Raw genomic sequence first — 17,227 nt, forward strand, 5'->3', positions numbered from 1 at the left:
TCGAGGCCGTACCCGAATCAAATAAACATGAAAATGCAGTAACTAGGAAGTGATCCTAGGTCGTTTCCCAACGAGCAGTGACAAGCCAAATGTTCATAATATACTTGCAGTAACAGTAACGATGGGGGGGGGGGGGTTTGGTTGTTTGGTAATTAAAGAGCAGATAAATAAAATGGAATACGAAACTACTAATATTAAAAACTGGTTGTTTCCTCTGATTCAGAAGCCACTCTCTTATCCTGGGTTATGGAGAATTCGTCCCTAACAGTCAACCACTTAATCCAACCCTATTTCAATTTACTAAGCGAAAATCAACTTAGGGTTTTCAATACGTGATTAGGCACCACATACACCAGTTAGCCCTTCGTCCATTAAGCATGAACGCAAGTTAGGCTCAGAGGCAATTAATCGAACACGAAGCGTGCACTGATTAATATTCACGAAATTGGGATAACTGGTGAAGGGAAAACTGCCAGGAAACCACATTGCAAGCGAAACCTCAAAGAGAGTCGGGCTTCGTCCTCAAAAGGAACAACACCAGAAAATCTAGCCTTCCATTAATCAATAGAGAACGAAATTATAGATTGAAGAACGAAATTTTATTGCTAAAATGAAAAGTCAAAACTGGAATTGCAAAACAAAAAAAAATGTCTAAGAAAAGCCTAAAACTAAAAACGAAAATAGGAGAGAGAAGAAGAGAGAGAGAGAGAGAGAGACTAAAACTAAAAACGAATAATCGAAGAGCCCCCTAAACTAGAACCTTGGTGCTGTTATATAGTTTTTCAGTCCCAAAGCTTACAAATCTGTTTTAAATCCAGCCCCATAAATAAATTAAATTCAAATCTAGATAAGATAAGATAAGATCTAGATTAAATAATATCTAGATGAGAAATTCAAATCTAGATAAGATAAGATAAGATCTAGATTAAATAATATCTAGATGAGAAATTCAAATCTAGATAAGATAAGATCTAGATTAAATAATATCTAGATGAGATCAAATCTAAATAATATCTAGATAAGATAAAGATAAGATAAGATCTAATTTTGTAGAATAAAATAGTCTGTCCTCTTCAAGTCCAAGCTCAATTCTGGATTCAAGCCCAAGCCCAATTCTGGATTCAAACCCAATGCTTCATTAATTCCTGAAATTAGATTAAAAACATCAAATTAGCTGAATGGGCCCAAATAATAAAACTGCCTAATAAATTTGACAATTAAGACTAATCAGTATTTAAAATGGGGCAAAAAGGGTTAAGAAATAGGAGAAAATGATGGCACATCAAAACCCCCCATACTTAGCCTTTTGCACTCCTGGACAAAATGAAACAAAGAACAAAATCCAAGGATATCAGAGGGAGACAAACAAAAAACATTCACATATTTCTCAATGAACATCAAGGAATAAAAGGAATGGGTAACATCTAACATAAGGAGATCCAAAAAGTCAAGACATTCATGAAAATCATCCAAGCAACCCAATCATGGCAAAATAGTTAATCAGCTCAAGAATAAAAAGTGATAAAGCCTCACAAGATATACACTCTATCTCTCAAGTGTCTAGGCTACTATTTACCCTCAAAGCACCCATGAAAGCAAACACCACATAAACTTGGCAAGATTCTAAAATTGACAATCAACCCATAAACATAAGCACATGAGGATCAAAAGGTCTTTTAAGGTTGTAATGGGGCCAAGGACAAGGTATGGAGAAATATGGAATAAGTGGCTAAATCCCAAAGGAATAGAGGAGCAAAGGGGAATAAGTGCAAATTAAGACAAAAAAAAAAAAAAAAAAAAAAAAGTAAGGATAAAAATTAAACATGAAGAGTAGAACCAAGAGTTTCATCATTCTTGTGCCATTTAAGATCTTATTCACTCAACTTTATTGCTTTTTTTTTTTTTTTTTAGCCTTTGAGAAACAACATTTCATTCAGCATGTCCAACATTTAACCAATATACAATGTACATCAAGTATGGCCCAAAATACATCATGAAGCATAGCCAACAAAACAAGTTGTCCAATGAAACAAAAACCCCCCACACTTATTCCCAAAACAATTCCAAAGCTCCAAAATTCCTTAAGGATATGGTAATATCATGGTTTTTCACTTAAGGCTTGTAGTGAGCTTCAAAACAAGGAAAGGGAAACAAGGCTCAAAAGGGCTATCAAAGGAATTAATTCAAGGTAAGTCCATTTGGCTAGAAGCTTATAAGAACAAAATTGCCTTAATCATTTCCAAATATGCATGTGAATTAGGACGCATCAACAAGAATCAAGCCGAGGCTATTGTGCAAGCAATCAATGGGGCAAAACACACCAAATGATTATAATGATGGATGGCTCAAATTCTCACAAAGGTAAAATCATCACTTTCAAATTGAGCTTTCAAAACTATCATGACATGTAGAGAAGAATCAAGGATTTCAAGTCACAAAATGTCAAGAACTTTTATTTTCAAAACAATTACCCATTTCTTGAACATATCCTATAATTCAAAGAAAAACATGCAAAGTCGTACGTGCACACAAAATTGACCCAAAATATTAAACTGAAAATCCGACGAAACTAACAACATTAACAAATTAACACAACTAACAAATTAACAAAACCAACAAAACTAGCAAAACCAAAGAACACTCCCCCCCCATACTTAAACAACACATTGTCCTCAATGTAGCACAATTAAAAGATTAAAAACAATTAAATCATCAAAGAGAATCGGACAAGTGTAATAAAAGCAAAGAAGGAGATAGGAAAAGAAAAACTCCCTAAGTCATGGTGGAGGAAGAGTAGGGTGGAGTAAGGAAGTCTCTTCCACCACTACGTCCACTAAAGAAGGGTTCGTGAGGAATGGCTTAAGTCGATGTCCGTTGACCTTGAAGCTCTTGTTTGTGGAGTCGCTTTTGATCTCAACTGTACCATAAGGAAAAACATTAGTAACAACAAAAGGACCAATCCACTTAGACCTCAACTTACCACTCATGAGTCCAAGCCTAGAATTATACAATAACACTTTTTGCCCAACCACAAAGTCTTTTTTAACTATCATGCTATCATGGAACTTCTTGGTCTTTTCTTTGTAGAACTTGGCATTCTCGTAGGCGTCTAGGTGGATTTCATCTAACTCACTCAGTTGCAACTTCCTTTCCTCGCCAGCTTGATCCATAGAGAAGTTGCAAGTCTTCACTGCCCAGTATGCTTTGTGCTCAATTTCCACTGGAAGATGACATGCCTTTCCAAAGACAACCCGATAAGGAGACATTCCTATGGGTGCTTTGTAGGCAGTCCGATGTTCCCAGAGAGCATCATCAAGCCTGGTACTCCAATCTTTCCTGCTTGGCTGCACAATCTTCTCTAGAATTCTCTTAATTTCCCTGTTAGAAATTTCTGCCTGTCCATTAGTCTGGGGGTAGTATGGTGTGGATACCCTGTGTACCACCCCGTACTTTTTAAGCAGGGCATGCATTGTCCTGTTGCAAAAATGGGTTCCTTGATCACTAACAATTGCTTTAGGTACTCCAAACCTGCAAAACAGATTAGACCTGACAAAGTCTGCGACAACTTTAGCATCATTAGTTCTAGTGGGCTTGGCTTCCACCCATTTTGAAACATAGTCAACAGCAAGGAGAATGTAAACATAACCAAAAGAGACAGGAAAAGGACCCATGAAATCTATACCCCAGACATCAAACACCTCACAAAATAGCATAGGTTGCTGAGGCATTTGTTGTCGCCATGTAAGTGTATGTCCTGCTCTCTGACACTGCTCACAAGTGCTGCAGATCTCCCACGCATCTTTAAATATGGTGGGCCAATAAAAACCACAATCAAGCACTTTGCGAGCTGTCCTTTGAACACCCAGATGACCTCCTGGTGCGGAAGAATGACAGAACTGCAGGACTGAGTCAGTCTCATGATCTGGAATGCACCGTCTAATGACCTGATCACTGCACAATTTCCACAAGTAGGGGTCATCCCAAATAAAATGCTTAGCATCACTTTTAATCTTATCTTTTTGGGCCTTAGATGCTAAGGGAGGAAAAACAGAGGCAACTAAATAATTGACAATGTTAGCAAACCAGGGAGTAGAAAGAGAGTCAGAAATACTATACAATATATACAAATGATCATCCGGGAAATCATCCCGAATAGGTGAATCTGCATCAGAGACACGTTCGATCCGGCTCAAATGATCAGCAACTAGATTTTGTGCTCCGCTCCTATCACGGATCTCCAAGTCAAACTCTTGGAGCCAGAGCATCCATCAGATCAACCTAGGCTTAGAATCAGCCTTCTTCAACAAGTACTTTAGAGCTGCATGGTCAGTATAAACAATAATGCGAGCACCAAGCAAATAAGATCGAAATTTTTCAAGAGCAAAAACTATGGCTAGAAGCTCTTTCTCAGTAGTAGTATAATTTGCTTGGGCAGCATCTAAAGTCCTAGAAGCATAATATATCACCCTGGGCAATTTATCAATTTTCTGAGCAAGGACAGCCCCCAATGCTCAAAAGGGGCTGTCCAATCGGGTGCCTGGATGATGGGGGTGGTAGTCAACGCTCTTTTGAGGCAATCAAAAGCCTCTTTGCATCTGTCATTAAAGTCAAACTCCACCTCCTTTTGCAACAAGTTGGACAGTGGAAGGGCTACTTTGCTAAAATCCCTTATAAAGCGCCTGTAGAATCCTGCATGACCAAGAAAAGATCGCACCTCTCGCACACAAGAGGGGTAAGGCAATTGTGAAATAACAGAAATTTTTGCAGGATCTACTTCAATGCCCTTATTGGAAATAATGTGGCCTAAAACTATACCTTTCTCAACCATAAAATGACATTTTTCAAAATTTAGAACAAGGTTAGTTTCAATGCATCTATTCAAAACTTTTTCCAAACTATTCAAACAACCATCAAAAGAGGATCCATATACAGTGAAATCATCCATAAACACCTCTATGTAATTTTCTAAAAAATCACTGAAAATACTAATCATGCACCGCTGGAAGGTACCAGGGGCATTGCACAGGCCGAAAGGCATCCTCCTATAAGCAAAAGTGTCGAAGGGGCAGGTGAATGTGGTCTTTTCCTGATCCTCAGGAGCAATAGTAATTTGCATATAACCAGAAAAACCATCAAGGAAACAGTAGTGGGATTTACCTGCCAGGCGTTCAAGCATCTGGTCAATGAATGGCAGGGGAAAATGGTCCTTTTTGGTAACCTGGTTCAGCCTCCTATAGTCAATGCAGACTCTCCAACTGTTCTGCACCCGAGTAGGAATCAGCTCCCCCTTCTCATTTCTGATCACTGTGAGGCCAGTCTTTTTCGGGACTACCTGGACGGGACTCACCCATTGGCTGTCGGAGATAGGATAAATGATTCTAGCTTGCAAAAGCTTGGTTATCTCCTTCTTCACTACATCAAGAATCACCGGGTTGAGTCTTCTCTGTGGCTGTCTTACTGGTTTAGCTCCATCCTCTAAATTTATTCGATGCATACATGTGGATGGGCTAATACCAGGAATGTCCGCCAGGGTCCATCCTATAGCCTTCTTATGCTTCTTGAGAACTGACAACAACTTCTCCTCTTGCTCATCAGCAAGGGAGGCAGATATAATCACTGGAAAACTCTTGCTATCATCCAAGTAAGCGTATTTTAAATTTGATGGCAGAGGCTTCAATTCTGGTGTGGTCGGCTGGACAGTGGTAGAAGGAGATGGTTTCTCAGCCTTGACCTCATAAAGAAAGTCAGAGGTATGTGTACTCCCTGAAACATGGTTAGTCCTATCTGACTCTATAAAATCAATCTCAAGAGGTAAAACACCACCACCAGGCATGCAATCAATATCACTCTCAGATTCACTCTCAGCATCAAATTCAGACATATGATCAAGTACAATTTCAGACTCAATGCATGAAGAGTGAGAGGCATGCAAATTAGAATAAAGATCAGTCATGTATTCATCAACAACATGGTCAATTATTTCAGCACAAAATACAGAAAGATCTTCAGATGGGTATTTCATAGCATCCAGAATATTAAAATGAACAGTTATATCACCAAACTCCATAGACAGTGTGCCTGCATAAACATCTATCTTAGTTCTAGCAGTTTTCATAAAGGGTCTGCCTAGAATGATGGGAACTGATCCTTGAGAAAATCCATCTTCCATATTCAAGATATAAAAATCAACAGGGAAAATCAGTTCACCAACTCTAACTAAGACATCTTCTATGAAACCAACAGGATAGGCAACACTTCTATTAGCTAAATGAATTACCACATCAGTTGACTGCAAGGGACCTAGAGATAGAGAATTAAAAATAGACAGAGGCATAACACTAACAGAAGCTCCTAAATCTAGCATGGCATTGTCAAACTTACTATTCCCTATGATACAAGGTATGCTGAATGTACCTGGATCTTTGCATTTTTCAGGAATTTGAGGAACAGATTTACCAATCAATGCGGAGACATTTCTGCCCATGCTAATCCGTTCACTTCCTTTAAGCTTCCGCTTATTAGTGCACAGCTCCTTCAAGAATTTGGCATATCTTGGAATTTGCTTTATTGCATCCAACAGAGGTATGTTTACCTCTACCTTTCTAAACGTTTCCAAGATCTCTTTCTCTGCCTCTTCCATTTTTTTGTTGGAAACTGCTCTTGGAGGGAATGGAAGAGGGGGAATGTGCTGCTTCTGCAAATCAGAATTACCTGTGGAAGAAGATTCACCTGCACAGAAAATTGTTAGGTAAATTTTTGTCATCACCTTTTTCTGGAATAGAGTGAAGTTTGGCAGGTTTATTTGCAGATGAGGAAGGTGCTACGGGTTGAGGTCCTTGACATTGCTTTCCCGACCTTAATGAAATGGCACTAACATTTTTGGGGTTTTGGACAGCTTGAGAAGGCAGCTTGTCAGAATTCTGGGACTGTTGTTGATTCAATTGAGTAGCTAATTGTCCCATCTGATTGGTTAAGCTCTGAATGGAGGCTCTGGTCTCTTGCTGAAACTGCATGTTCTGCATAGTCATTTGCCTCACAAGTTCTTCGAGGGAAGGTTGTGGAGGGGCCTCAACTGTTGGCTGTTTCTGGGGTTGTTGCTGTTGTTGGATTGGTGGAGGAATGTATGGTCTGCTTGGGCCAGCAGCATTTTGGAAGGAAGGAGCAGACTGCTGTTGTTGCTGAGGGCTGGACCATCTGAGGTTAGGGTGATTCCTCCATCCAGGGTTGTATCTATTGCTGGAAAGGTCATAATTGTTCTGCTGTGGTTGATTTTGCTGTTGAGGTTGAGGAGGTCTATTGTAAATATTTGCAGCATAAGCTTCAGGCTGCTCAATTGCTCCAGGTTGCTGCATGGAAGGGCAAAGGTCTGTATGGTGGTCAGCAGAGGAGCACAAACCACAAAGCCTTGCGACAGGTACAGATTTCTGATTCAAGGCCAGCTGGGTTACCAAGTTGACCAACGCATCCAGTTTGCCTTCAAGCTTCTTAGTTTCAGATGATGCAGATGGGTTTGTAGCTACCTCATGCACTCCTCTAATGACTATGGCATCATTTCTGGCACTAAACTGCTGGGAGTTGGAGGCCATCTTCTCAATTAAATTTCTGGCTTCAACAGGAGTCATGTCTCCAAGGGCTCCACCACTGGCAGCATCTATCATACTTCTCTCCATATTACTGAGTCCTTCATAAAAATATTGGAGAAGAAGCTGTTCTGAAATCTGATGGTGGGGGCAACTGGCACATAGTTTCTTAAATCTCTCCCAGTACTCATACAGGCTCTCTCCACTGAGTTGTCTAATACCTGAGATATCCTTCCTGATGGCTGTGGTCCTGGAAGCAGGGAAAATTTTTTCTAAGAATACTCTCTTAAGGTCATCCCAGCTCGTGATGGACCTTGGAGCAAGGTAATACAGCCAGTCCTTTGCCACTCCCTCTAATGAATGAGGAAAAGCCTTCAGAAATATGTGATCCTCTTGGACATCTGGGGGTTTCATGGTAGAGCAGACAATGTGAAATTCTTTCAAATGTTTGTGCGGGTCTTCACCTGCAAGGCCATGAAACTTTGGAAGCAAATGAATCAGTCCAGTCTTAAGAACATATGGGACATCCTCATCAGGGTATTGGATGCACAAGCTTTCATAGGTGAAATCAGGTGCAGCCATTTCCCTTAGAGTCCTCTCACGAGGTGGAGGTTGTGCCATGTTCTTAGAATGTGCAAAATCAGAATGCTCAGAATCAGAATGCTCAAAATTATAATGCTCAAGATCAGGATGTTCAAAATCACCAATAACAGAATGCACAGATTCACCAGTTATGGAATGCTCAGAATGATCATAAGGTATAAAATGATGCCTAACTAATCTATGAAATGTCCTATCTATCTCAGGATCAAAGGGTTGTAAGTCAGATGGATTGCCTCTAGTCATACACTACCTTCAGCATGCACACAGCTAGTTGCCTTGTCATGTAAATAAAGGTGTAGGTTTGAACTACAGCTACCCTCAAATGATATCCAAATGACTTGAAATTTTGGGAGCAACCTTATAAAATGATGAGAAGATAGCACAAAAAATTTCAGACAAAAATTCAAAGTCTAACTATGAAAGCTAAAATTGGTAGGTTAAGAAAAATAAGTGAATAAAACTTGAAAAATAAAAAACTTTTGACAGAAACGCTTTTTTTTGGACGATGGAGACCTCAGCCGGCCTATGGAGGGCTGCCACGGCGTAGGAAATTTTTTTCTACCCCAAATGCATATATAATAATTGCGATTCTGATAACCGGAGCAAAAGTTATGGCCGTTTGAAGTTTTGACAAACACAAAATTTGCTAGTTTTTTGGAACTTTCAAATCTGACCAAACTAAAGGCTCTAGCTATTTTTCCCACAAAATATGGATTAAAAGAAGTTACCACAAAAAAATTCAGCCAAAAATAACAACCCTAGCTACTAAAACAAAAAAAATCCCAAATAATTCAGCATGGGTGGTCGCTAAAATCCGTCTCTAGCTGATTTCTACTACTACCCTGTTTTTCTGCAAGCTGATTTCTACTACTACTCTGTTTTCAAGCACAATCTTCACAGCAAAACACCCAAGACTGAAACAGGGGAAACGCTTAATGGTAAAACTGAAACAGAACACACATTAAACAAAATACCAGGACACTAATCAACACTAACGCACATACTAACACAATACTAACAATTAAACATAAAACACGAAAGGATTAAACACACAACAATAGCTAGCTATTATGAACCTTTGGACACTGCTCCCCGGCAACGGCGCCAAATTTGATCGAGGCCGTACCCGAATCAAATAAACATGAAAATGCAGTAACTAGGAAGTGATCCTAGGCCGTTTCCCAACGAGCAGTGACAAGCCAAATGTTCATAATATACTTGCAGTAACAGTAATGATGGGGGGGGGGGGGGGTTTGGTTGTTTGGTAATTAAAGAGCAGATAAATAAAATGGAATACGAAACTACTAATATTAAAAATGGGTTGTTTCCTCTGATTCAGAAGCCACTCTCTTATCCTGGGTTATGGAGAATTCATCCCTAACAGTCAACCACTTAATCCAACCCTATTTCAATTTACTAAGCGAAAATCAACTTAGGGTTTTCAATACGTGATTAGGCACCACATACACCAGTTAGCCCTTCGTCCATTAAGCATGAACGCAAGTTAGGCTCAGAGGCAATTAATCGAACACGAAGCGTGCACTGATTAATATTCACGAAATTGGGATAACTGGTGAAGGGAAAACTGCCAGGAAACCACATTGCAAGCGAAACCTCAAAGAGAGTCGGGCTTCGTCCTCAAAAGGAACAACACTAGAAAATCTAGCCTTCCATTAATCAATAGAGAACGAAATTATAGATTGAAGAACGAAATTTTATTGCTAAAATGAAAAGTCAAAACTGGAATTGCAAAACAAAAAAAAATGTCTAAGAAAAGCCTAAAACTAAAAACGAAAATAGGAGAGAGAAGAAGAGAGAGAGAGAGAGAGAGACTAAAACTAAAAACGAATAATCGAAGAGCCCCCTAAACTAGAACCTTGGTGCTGTTATATAGTTTTTCAGTCCCAAAGCTTACAAATCTGTTTTAAATCCAGCCCCATAAATAAATTAAATTCAAATCTAGATAAGATAAGATAAGATCTAGATTAAATAATATCTAGATGAGAAATTCAAATCTAGATAAGATAAGATAAGATCTAGATTAAATAATATCTAGATGAGAAATTCAAATCTAGATAAGATAAGATAAGATCTAGATTAAATAATATCTAGATGAGAAATTCAAATCTAGATAAGATAAGATCTAGATTAAATAATATCTAGATGAGATCAAATCTAAATAATATCTAGATAAGATAAAGATAAGATAAGATCTAATTTTGTAGAATAAAATAGTCTGCCCTCTTCAAGTCCAAGCCCAATTCTGGATTCAAACCCAAGCCCAATTCTGGATTCAAACCCAATGCTTCATTAATTCCTGAAATTAGATTAAAAACATCAAATTAGCTGAATGGGCCCAAATAATAAAACTGCCTAATAAATTTGACAATTAAGACTAATCAGTATTTAAAATGGGGCAAAAAGGGTTAAGAAATAGGAGAAAATGATGGCACATCAAACACTCAGAAGGAAAAATGGTCCCTCAATGAGCTTATATCTCACTGTGCGCAAAAGAAGGAGAGGCTGCAGAGAGATAGAACTGAAAGTGCTCACTTGACTTCGACCTCTCAGAATAAGAAAAGGAAGAAGACTAAGGGTGATGCGGAAGGGACTTCTCAGCAAAAGAAATAGAAGAAGGATGAGGAATTTACCTATTACTTCTGCAAGAAGTCGGGACACATGAAGAAATAGTGATGGAAGCTTGCTTGTGGGGCTTCTATGGAGGCTGGATCTTTGAGCTTCAATGAGGTCCTTTAATGGTGATTTTCCACCATGGAGATGCAGCGGAAGACAAAGGAGAAGAGGTGAGAGGAGGCGCCATCCACTAGGGAATAAGCCATGGAAGAAGGAGCTTCACCACCAAGATGAGCCTTGGATAAGAAGCTTGGAGAGGATGCTTCAATGGAGGAAAAGAAAGAGGGAGAGAAAGAGAGAGGGGGGAGCATGAAATTGAAGGAAGAAAACGGGAAAGAAGTTGAACTTTGAGTTGTGTCTCACAAGACTCTCATTCATCAAAGTTACAACAAGTGTTACACATGCTTCTATTTATAGACTAGGTAGCTTCCTTGAGAAGCTAGAGCTTAGCTACACACACCCCTCTAATAACTAATCTCACCTCCTTGAGAAGATTCCTAAAGAAGCTAGAGCTTAGCTACACACACCTCCTATAATAGCTAAGCTCACCCCCATGCCAAAATACATGAAAATATAAAAAAAGTCCCTGCTACAAAGACTACTCAAAATGCCCTGAAATACAAGGCTAAAACCATATACTATTAGAATGACCAAAATACAAGGCCCAAAAGAAGGAAAAACCTATTCTAATATTTACAAAGAAGAGAGGACCCAACCTTGGTCCATGGGCTCAAAAATCTACCCTAGGGTTCATGAGAACCCCAAGGCCTTCTTTAGCAGCTTTAGCCCAATCCTCTTGGAGTCTTCTATCCAATACCCTTGGGGGGTAGGATTGCATCAAAGAGTGTCCCAAGTATGCCGCATGACGTGTGAAGAAAGGGTTGCCTGTGGAATCGACCGCCAAGTGATGATGAAAGGTTCATCTTTGTGGGTGATGGCAAGAAGGTTGCAGTGGAAGCTATTGGAACTTTTAGATTACAGTTAAAAACTGGATTTTATTTGAATTTATTTGAGACTTTTGTTGTACCGTCTTTTAGACGGAATTTGATTTCTATTTCTAATTTGGACAAATTTGGATTTTCTTGTTCATTTGGAAATAATAAAGTTAGACTCTACCAAAATTCAAATATGGTTGGTTCTGGTTCTTTAATTGATAATCTTTACATGCTTAATGTTGTTAGTTCCTATAATGAAATACTACAAATAAGTTCACGTGGTACAAAATGAAAGTTGAATGAGAATTCAGCCACCTTATGGCCTAAGCATTTAGGCCATATCTCTAAACAGAGAATTCAGAGACTTGTGTTGGATGAAATTCTTGACCCTTTGGATTTATCGGACTTTGAGGTCTGTGTTGAATGCATAAAGGGAAAACGAACAAACAAAAGGAAATTAGGTGCCGAAAGAGCTAAAGACATCTTAGAACTAGTGCATACAGACATTTGTGGTCCTTTTCCTACAACTTCTTGGAATGGACAACAATATTTCATTACGTTCATAGATGACTTACTCTAGATATGGTTACCTATATTTGATACATGAGAAATCCCAATCCCTAGACGTTTTTAAGACTTTCAAGGCTAAGGTTAAACTTCAACTTGGAAAGAAAATTAAGGTTGTCAAATCTGACCGTGGTAGTGAGTATATGGCAGATGTGATGGATCGGGAGAACAACGTCCAGGACCTTTTGCGCTTTTCCTTAAAGAGTGTGGAATTGTTCCACAATACACTATGCCGGGAAAACCTAGCATGAATGGTGTAGTAGCACGAAGAAACTGAACTCTTAAGGATATGGTGAGGAGTATGATTAGTCATTCCTCTTTGCCAGAGTCACTTTGGGGAGAATCCCTAAAGATCGCAGTTTACATCCGTAATAGGGTGCCAAGTATTAAACATTTGAACATTTGGGGTTGTCCGGCTGAGCACGACCTTATAGGCCACATGAAAGAAAGCTGGACTCAAGAATAATTAGCTGCTATTTTGTTGGCTATGTTGAATGCTCTCAGGGCTATGAATTTTACAATCCCACCTTAAGATCCTTTTTCGAGATGGAAAATGTGAGATTTCTTGAGGAAGTTGAGTTTGGGAAGGAAGAGAACATAATGAATGTTGTCTTTGAGGAAGAACCTATTATTTATAGTGATCAAGTCCTCGTACCTATTACTATTTAAGACACAACTCCAGTAATAGAAGACAATGTTCAAATTATTGACATTGTTCCAGAACAAGACAACAATGAGGTTCTCCCTCAAATACCTTTAGAGCAACCTCAACAACCTCAAGAAGTGCCATTAAGGAGATCCATTAGAGAGAGGAGAAGTGCAATCTCAAATGATTATATTATATTTCTCCAAGAACATGAGGATGGCGTTGGTTTAATAGAGGATGATCCAATCAACTTCTGTCAAGCTATGCGCAGTTCTAACTCTAAAAAATGGATTGATGCCATGAAGGATGAGATCAAGTCTATGAAAGACAATGAAGTTTGGGATCTAGTCAAATTGCCTGAAGGTGTGAAACCTATTGGTTGTAAATGGATATTTAAAACCAAGAAGGATTCAAAGGGTAATATCGAGAGATATAAGGCTCGTCTAGTTGCTGAAGGCTTTACTCAGAAGGAAGGCATTGACTATAAAGAAACCTTTTTTCTAGTATCTTCAAAGGATTCTTTTAGAACTATAATGGCACTGGTAGCTCATTTTGACTTAGAGTTACATCAGATGGATGTCAAGACTATGTTTCTAAATGGTGACATTGAAGAAAAGATTTATATGGTGCAACCAAAAAACTTTGTGTTAGGTGACTCAAAGTCCATGGTATGCAAACTAAAGATCCATCTATGGTCTTAAACAGGCTTCCCGTCAATGGTATTACAAGTTCCATCAAGTCATTACCTCAAATGGTTTCAAGGCAAATGTAGTTTATGATTGTGTATATCATAAGTTCAGTGGGAGTAAATACATATTCTTGGTATTATATGTCGATGATATACTTCTTGCTAGCAGAGATATAGGCTTCTTACAGTAGACCAAGAGATTTCTAATGAAAAATTTCGAAATGAAAGATCTTGGGGAAGCTTCTTTTGTGTTAGGTATTAAGAAACTACGAGATCGCTCTCAAGGTATCATAAGGTTGTCACAAGAGAGCTATGTTGATAAAGTACTTGATAGATTAAGCACGAAAGATAGTAAGCCAAGAGATACCCCAATAGCTAAAGGAGACAAATTCAATCTCAAATAATGCCATAATAATGACCTTGAAAAAACTAAGATGCAGAAGATTCCCTATGCGCCAGTAGTAGGAAGTCTGATGTATGCTTAAGTTTGTACTCGTCCTGACATAGCATTTGTCGTAGGAGTTCTGGACAGATACTTGAGTAATCTTGGATTGCAACGTTGGAAGGCAGTGAAACGCGTAATGCGTTACTTGAAGAGAACAAAAGGCTACATGCTCACTTATCAGAAGTCTAAATATTTAGAGATCATCAGGTACTAAGACTCTGATTTTGCTGGATGTCAAGACAGCACACGCTCCACTTCTGGATACATATATATGTTGGCTGGAGGAGCTATCTCTTGGAAGTCTGCTAAACAGACTCTATAGCTTCTTCAACCATGGCTGCGGAGTTCATTGCTTGTTTTGAGGCATCTAATCACGAGATATGGTTGTGAAACTTTGTCACTAGTTTGCGTGTGGATGATGGCATTGAAAGACCATTGAAAATTTATTGTGACAATAACTCTGCAGTTCTTCACTCCAACAAAAATAGGAGTACAACCAAGTCAAAATTCATTGACATCAAGTTTTTGGTTGTGAAGGAAAAAGTTCAGAATAGGCAAATTTCCATAAAACATATAGGGACTGATTCCATGCTAGCTGACCCACTTACTAAAGGTTTGGTACCTAGAGTTTTTCATGAGCACACTGCTCATATGGGTGTAGTTCCTAACAGTACCTTAGTTTAGTGGGAGTCCCATTTATGTTTTATATCTTATGTTTTTCAGATATTTGTATTGTTTGGATTTTTTACAGAAATAAAGTTGATGTTTATCATTCTATTCTGAGCTTGTTTTGTGTGCAATATTTGTATCGCACTTTGGATTGATCTCTATAAAAGAATAAAGTTTGGACTAGTTGGAAATAAACATGATTAAGATCACATTGTATGTAATTTCCATGCCGCTTATCCATATTTGATCTATGTCATTGAGTATGAGTAACAGTGGTGATCGTTGTGGCTTAGTCACGCTGAATTGTGATGAAAACTGCAGTGGTTTCCTGTTGCTATATGAGATGGACCAGATTGTATAAAAGGAGCCTAAAAGTAAATAATATACGGTTGCGCGCCTAAATAATTTTGTGATATAAATGTCTAAGGTTAATATGAAGCCCAAGTGGGAGATTGTTAGAAATTTTATAATTCCTAATTAATTAATATGGGCTACATATTATATTATAACATTTATATTAGTTATTTACATTTAGATGGGTTCAATATAAAGTGATATAATTCAATGAGCCCATTAGACTGCCAACAAAAAATTGATATGGGCTTAATGAGCAGAAACCAGTCTGGCCCATTAGGGAATAATGAGAACCCTAATAGGTTAAAACCTAAGGCATGGTTATGGTTCTCAAGACACCAAATCAAGAAACAATTTCTCCTCTCTCCATCTGAAGAGAAAACGAAGGTCCCATAAGGAAGAAGGTGATTTGGTTGAGAAAGGTCATTAAACCAATGGTTCGCAACCGCTATAAGATTCTGCTGCATGTTGATCAAGCTCTATAGATCCAGGTATCCCTTAAAACCTCTTGATAATCTGATGTAATGTGATTTGGTGCTCATTTGGTATTTGATAAGGTTTATTAAAAATTTCCAACAAGTTGAACACAAAAACTTACTGTCATTAGGTTTCCATAGTTAGTATGGTTTGTGGTTCCTTGAGTTAAGACATCTTCCATTGATTTTGGAAGCTCATTAAGTTGTTTAAGATGTCCCCACTTAGGTTGATTTATGTTACCTAACATTAAAAAATATTATATCATCAAACTAATAAATAATAGTTAAATAAAAAAATCATTTTTCATAATTACAAAAAGTATAGTATGCCTTACCATATTCATCTAAAGAAGCATCATAGTCATATGAAGTGCTTATATATGGTCCTCCTGGAGTTTGTCCAAAATTGGTACCTCTATGGTATTGTTATGAAAAAAAAAGAATTACAACTTTAGTAATTAAAATGATTTAAAATTAATATAAAAAAACAAGACAATAATATTACCATATAATAGTTTTGGAATACGCCAACATATTGGAAAAATCGTGTAACTGCAAATGCAACATCCCGAGCAATTCTATGTGGAATTGGTCCTCCCCAATTCTTAAACCTAATTATTAAGAATTAAAAATTAATCACAAAAGATAAAAAAATAAAAATTGAAAATTAATGGAAATAACAAACTCACCAGCCAGTCCAATTCTCAGTCCACATCTTTGGCTTGCTTTTACTGTTAGGAGAAAATTGATCACAATACCAATCATTACATGTGTTAATCTAAGGCAACAAAAAAACAAAGTATATTAGCAATCATAATAAAATAATAACACTCAAAAGTATAATTATAAATTTTTTAATTTTCATTACAATGGGATCTGGAGCATCACTCTATTGACACATAACCCAAGGCACACCAATTTTGTAAGATTCAACTAGTTGAGAGCACCATTGCACATATTGTTTTCCATTTTCTCCATATTCACTCATAACGTTTCCTTATTCATTTTCAATCTATATTAGTACACCCAATCAAAGTATGTAGATATTAGAATATTTAACACCATCAATGCAATGATAAAAATTAGAGAAAAAAAAAACTGGGAATACAATTTTGAAATGAAACCTGAGCAAGAATAATGGGTCCCCCTTGTGATGCAAAAAGATTTTCATGTCTCATCTTGTGCATTATGAAAGTTGTGAAGGTTTGCATCTCATTCTGCAATTAAATGTTTGACTATTAGATCTGGTTACTTTAAATACCAAAATTGAAAGAAAAATTCTAAGAATATTAATTAAGAAATAAAAATAACTATTAAAATTCAAGATGCTTCAATTGACTATAGCTTCATGTTATCATTATCCAATTTCAATATTGCCATGCACAACTACTCTTTTATTTTTGAATACAACATTGTCATTATCCTACAACAAGAATTAATATTTTATAAGACTAATGAAATTGTCATTATCCAATTAATGTTTCACAAGACTAATATGTGAGCAAGCTTTAACACCTACATTTACTATGCTTCAAAAGCAATATATATAAAAGCATTGAGTCAATGCTATCAATACCCTTTTTATTTTGGTACAATATAAACACCTTTTATATATACATATAGAGACATT

General features: G+C 37.6%; 1 protein-coding gene and 1 non-coding gene across 2 annotated transcripts in view; one reads left to right on the plus strand and one right to left on the minus strand.

Moving 5' to 3' along the window:
• Window positions 1-13,109, minus strand: part of LOC106794393 (uncharacterized) — a 17,949-nt gene extending 4,840 nt beyond the window's left edge. Inside the window, exons 1-4 of the mRNA XM_026123918.1 lie at window positions 13,074-13,109; window positions 7,197-8,087; window positions 6,767-6,980; window positions 5,963-6,729 (exon numbers count right to left, since the gene is read on the minus strand). Coding sequence (XP_025979703.1) covers window positions 5,963-6,729; window positions 6,767-6,980; window positions 7,197-8,087; window positions 13,074-13,109 — 1,908 coding nt within the window. The remainder of the gene's footprint in view (window positions 1-5,962; window positions 6,730-6,766; window positions 6,981-7,196; window positions 8,088-13,073) is intronic.
• Window positions 7,717-7,823, plus strand: LOC112997999 (small nucleolar RNA R71). The gene has a single exon (XR_003263046.1). It is a non-coding gene; the product is annotated as a small nucleolar RNA R71 (small nucleolar RNA).
• Window positions 13,110-17,227: the final 4,118 nt, after the last annotated feature.

Source organism: Glycine max, chromosome 9, assembly GCF_000004515.6.
Source record: "Glycine max cultivar Williams 82 chromosome 9, Glycine_max_v4.0, whole genome shotgun sequence".
In the NCBI taxonomy this organism is placed as follows: Eukaryota; Viridiplantae; Streptophyta; class Magnoliopsida; order Fabales; family Fabaceae; genus Glycine; species Glycine max.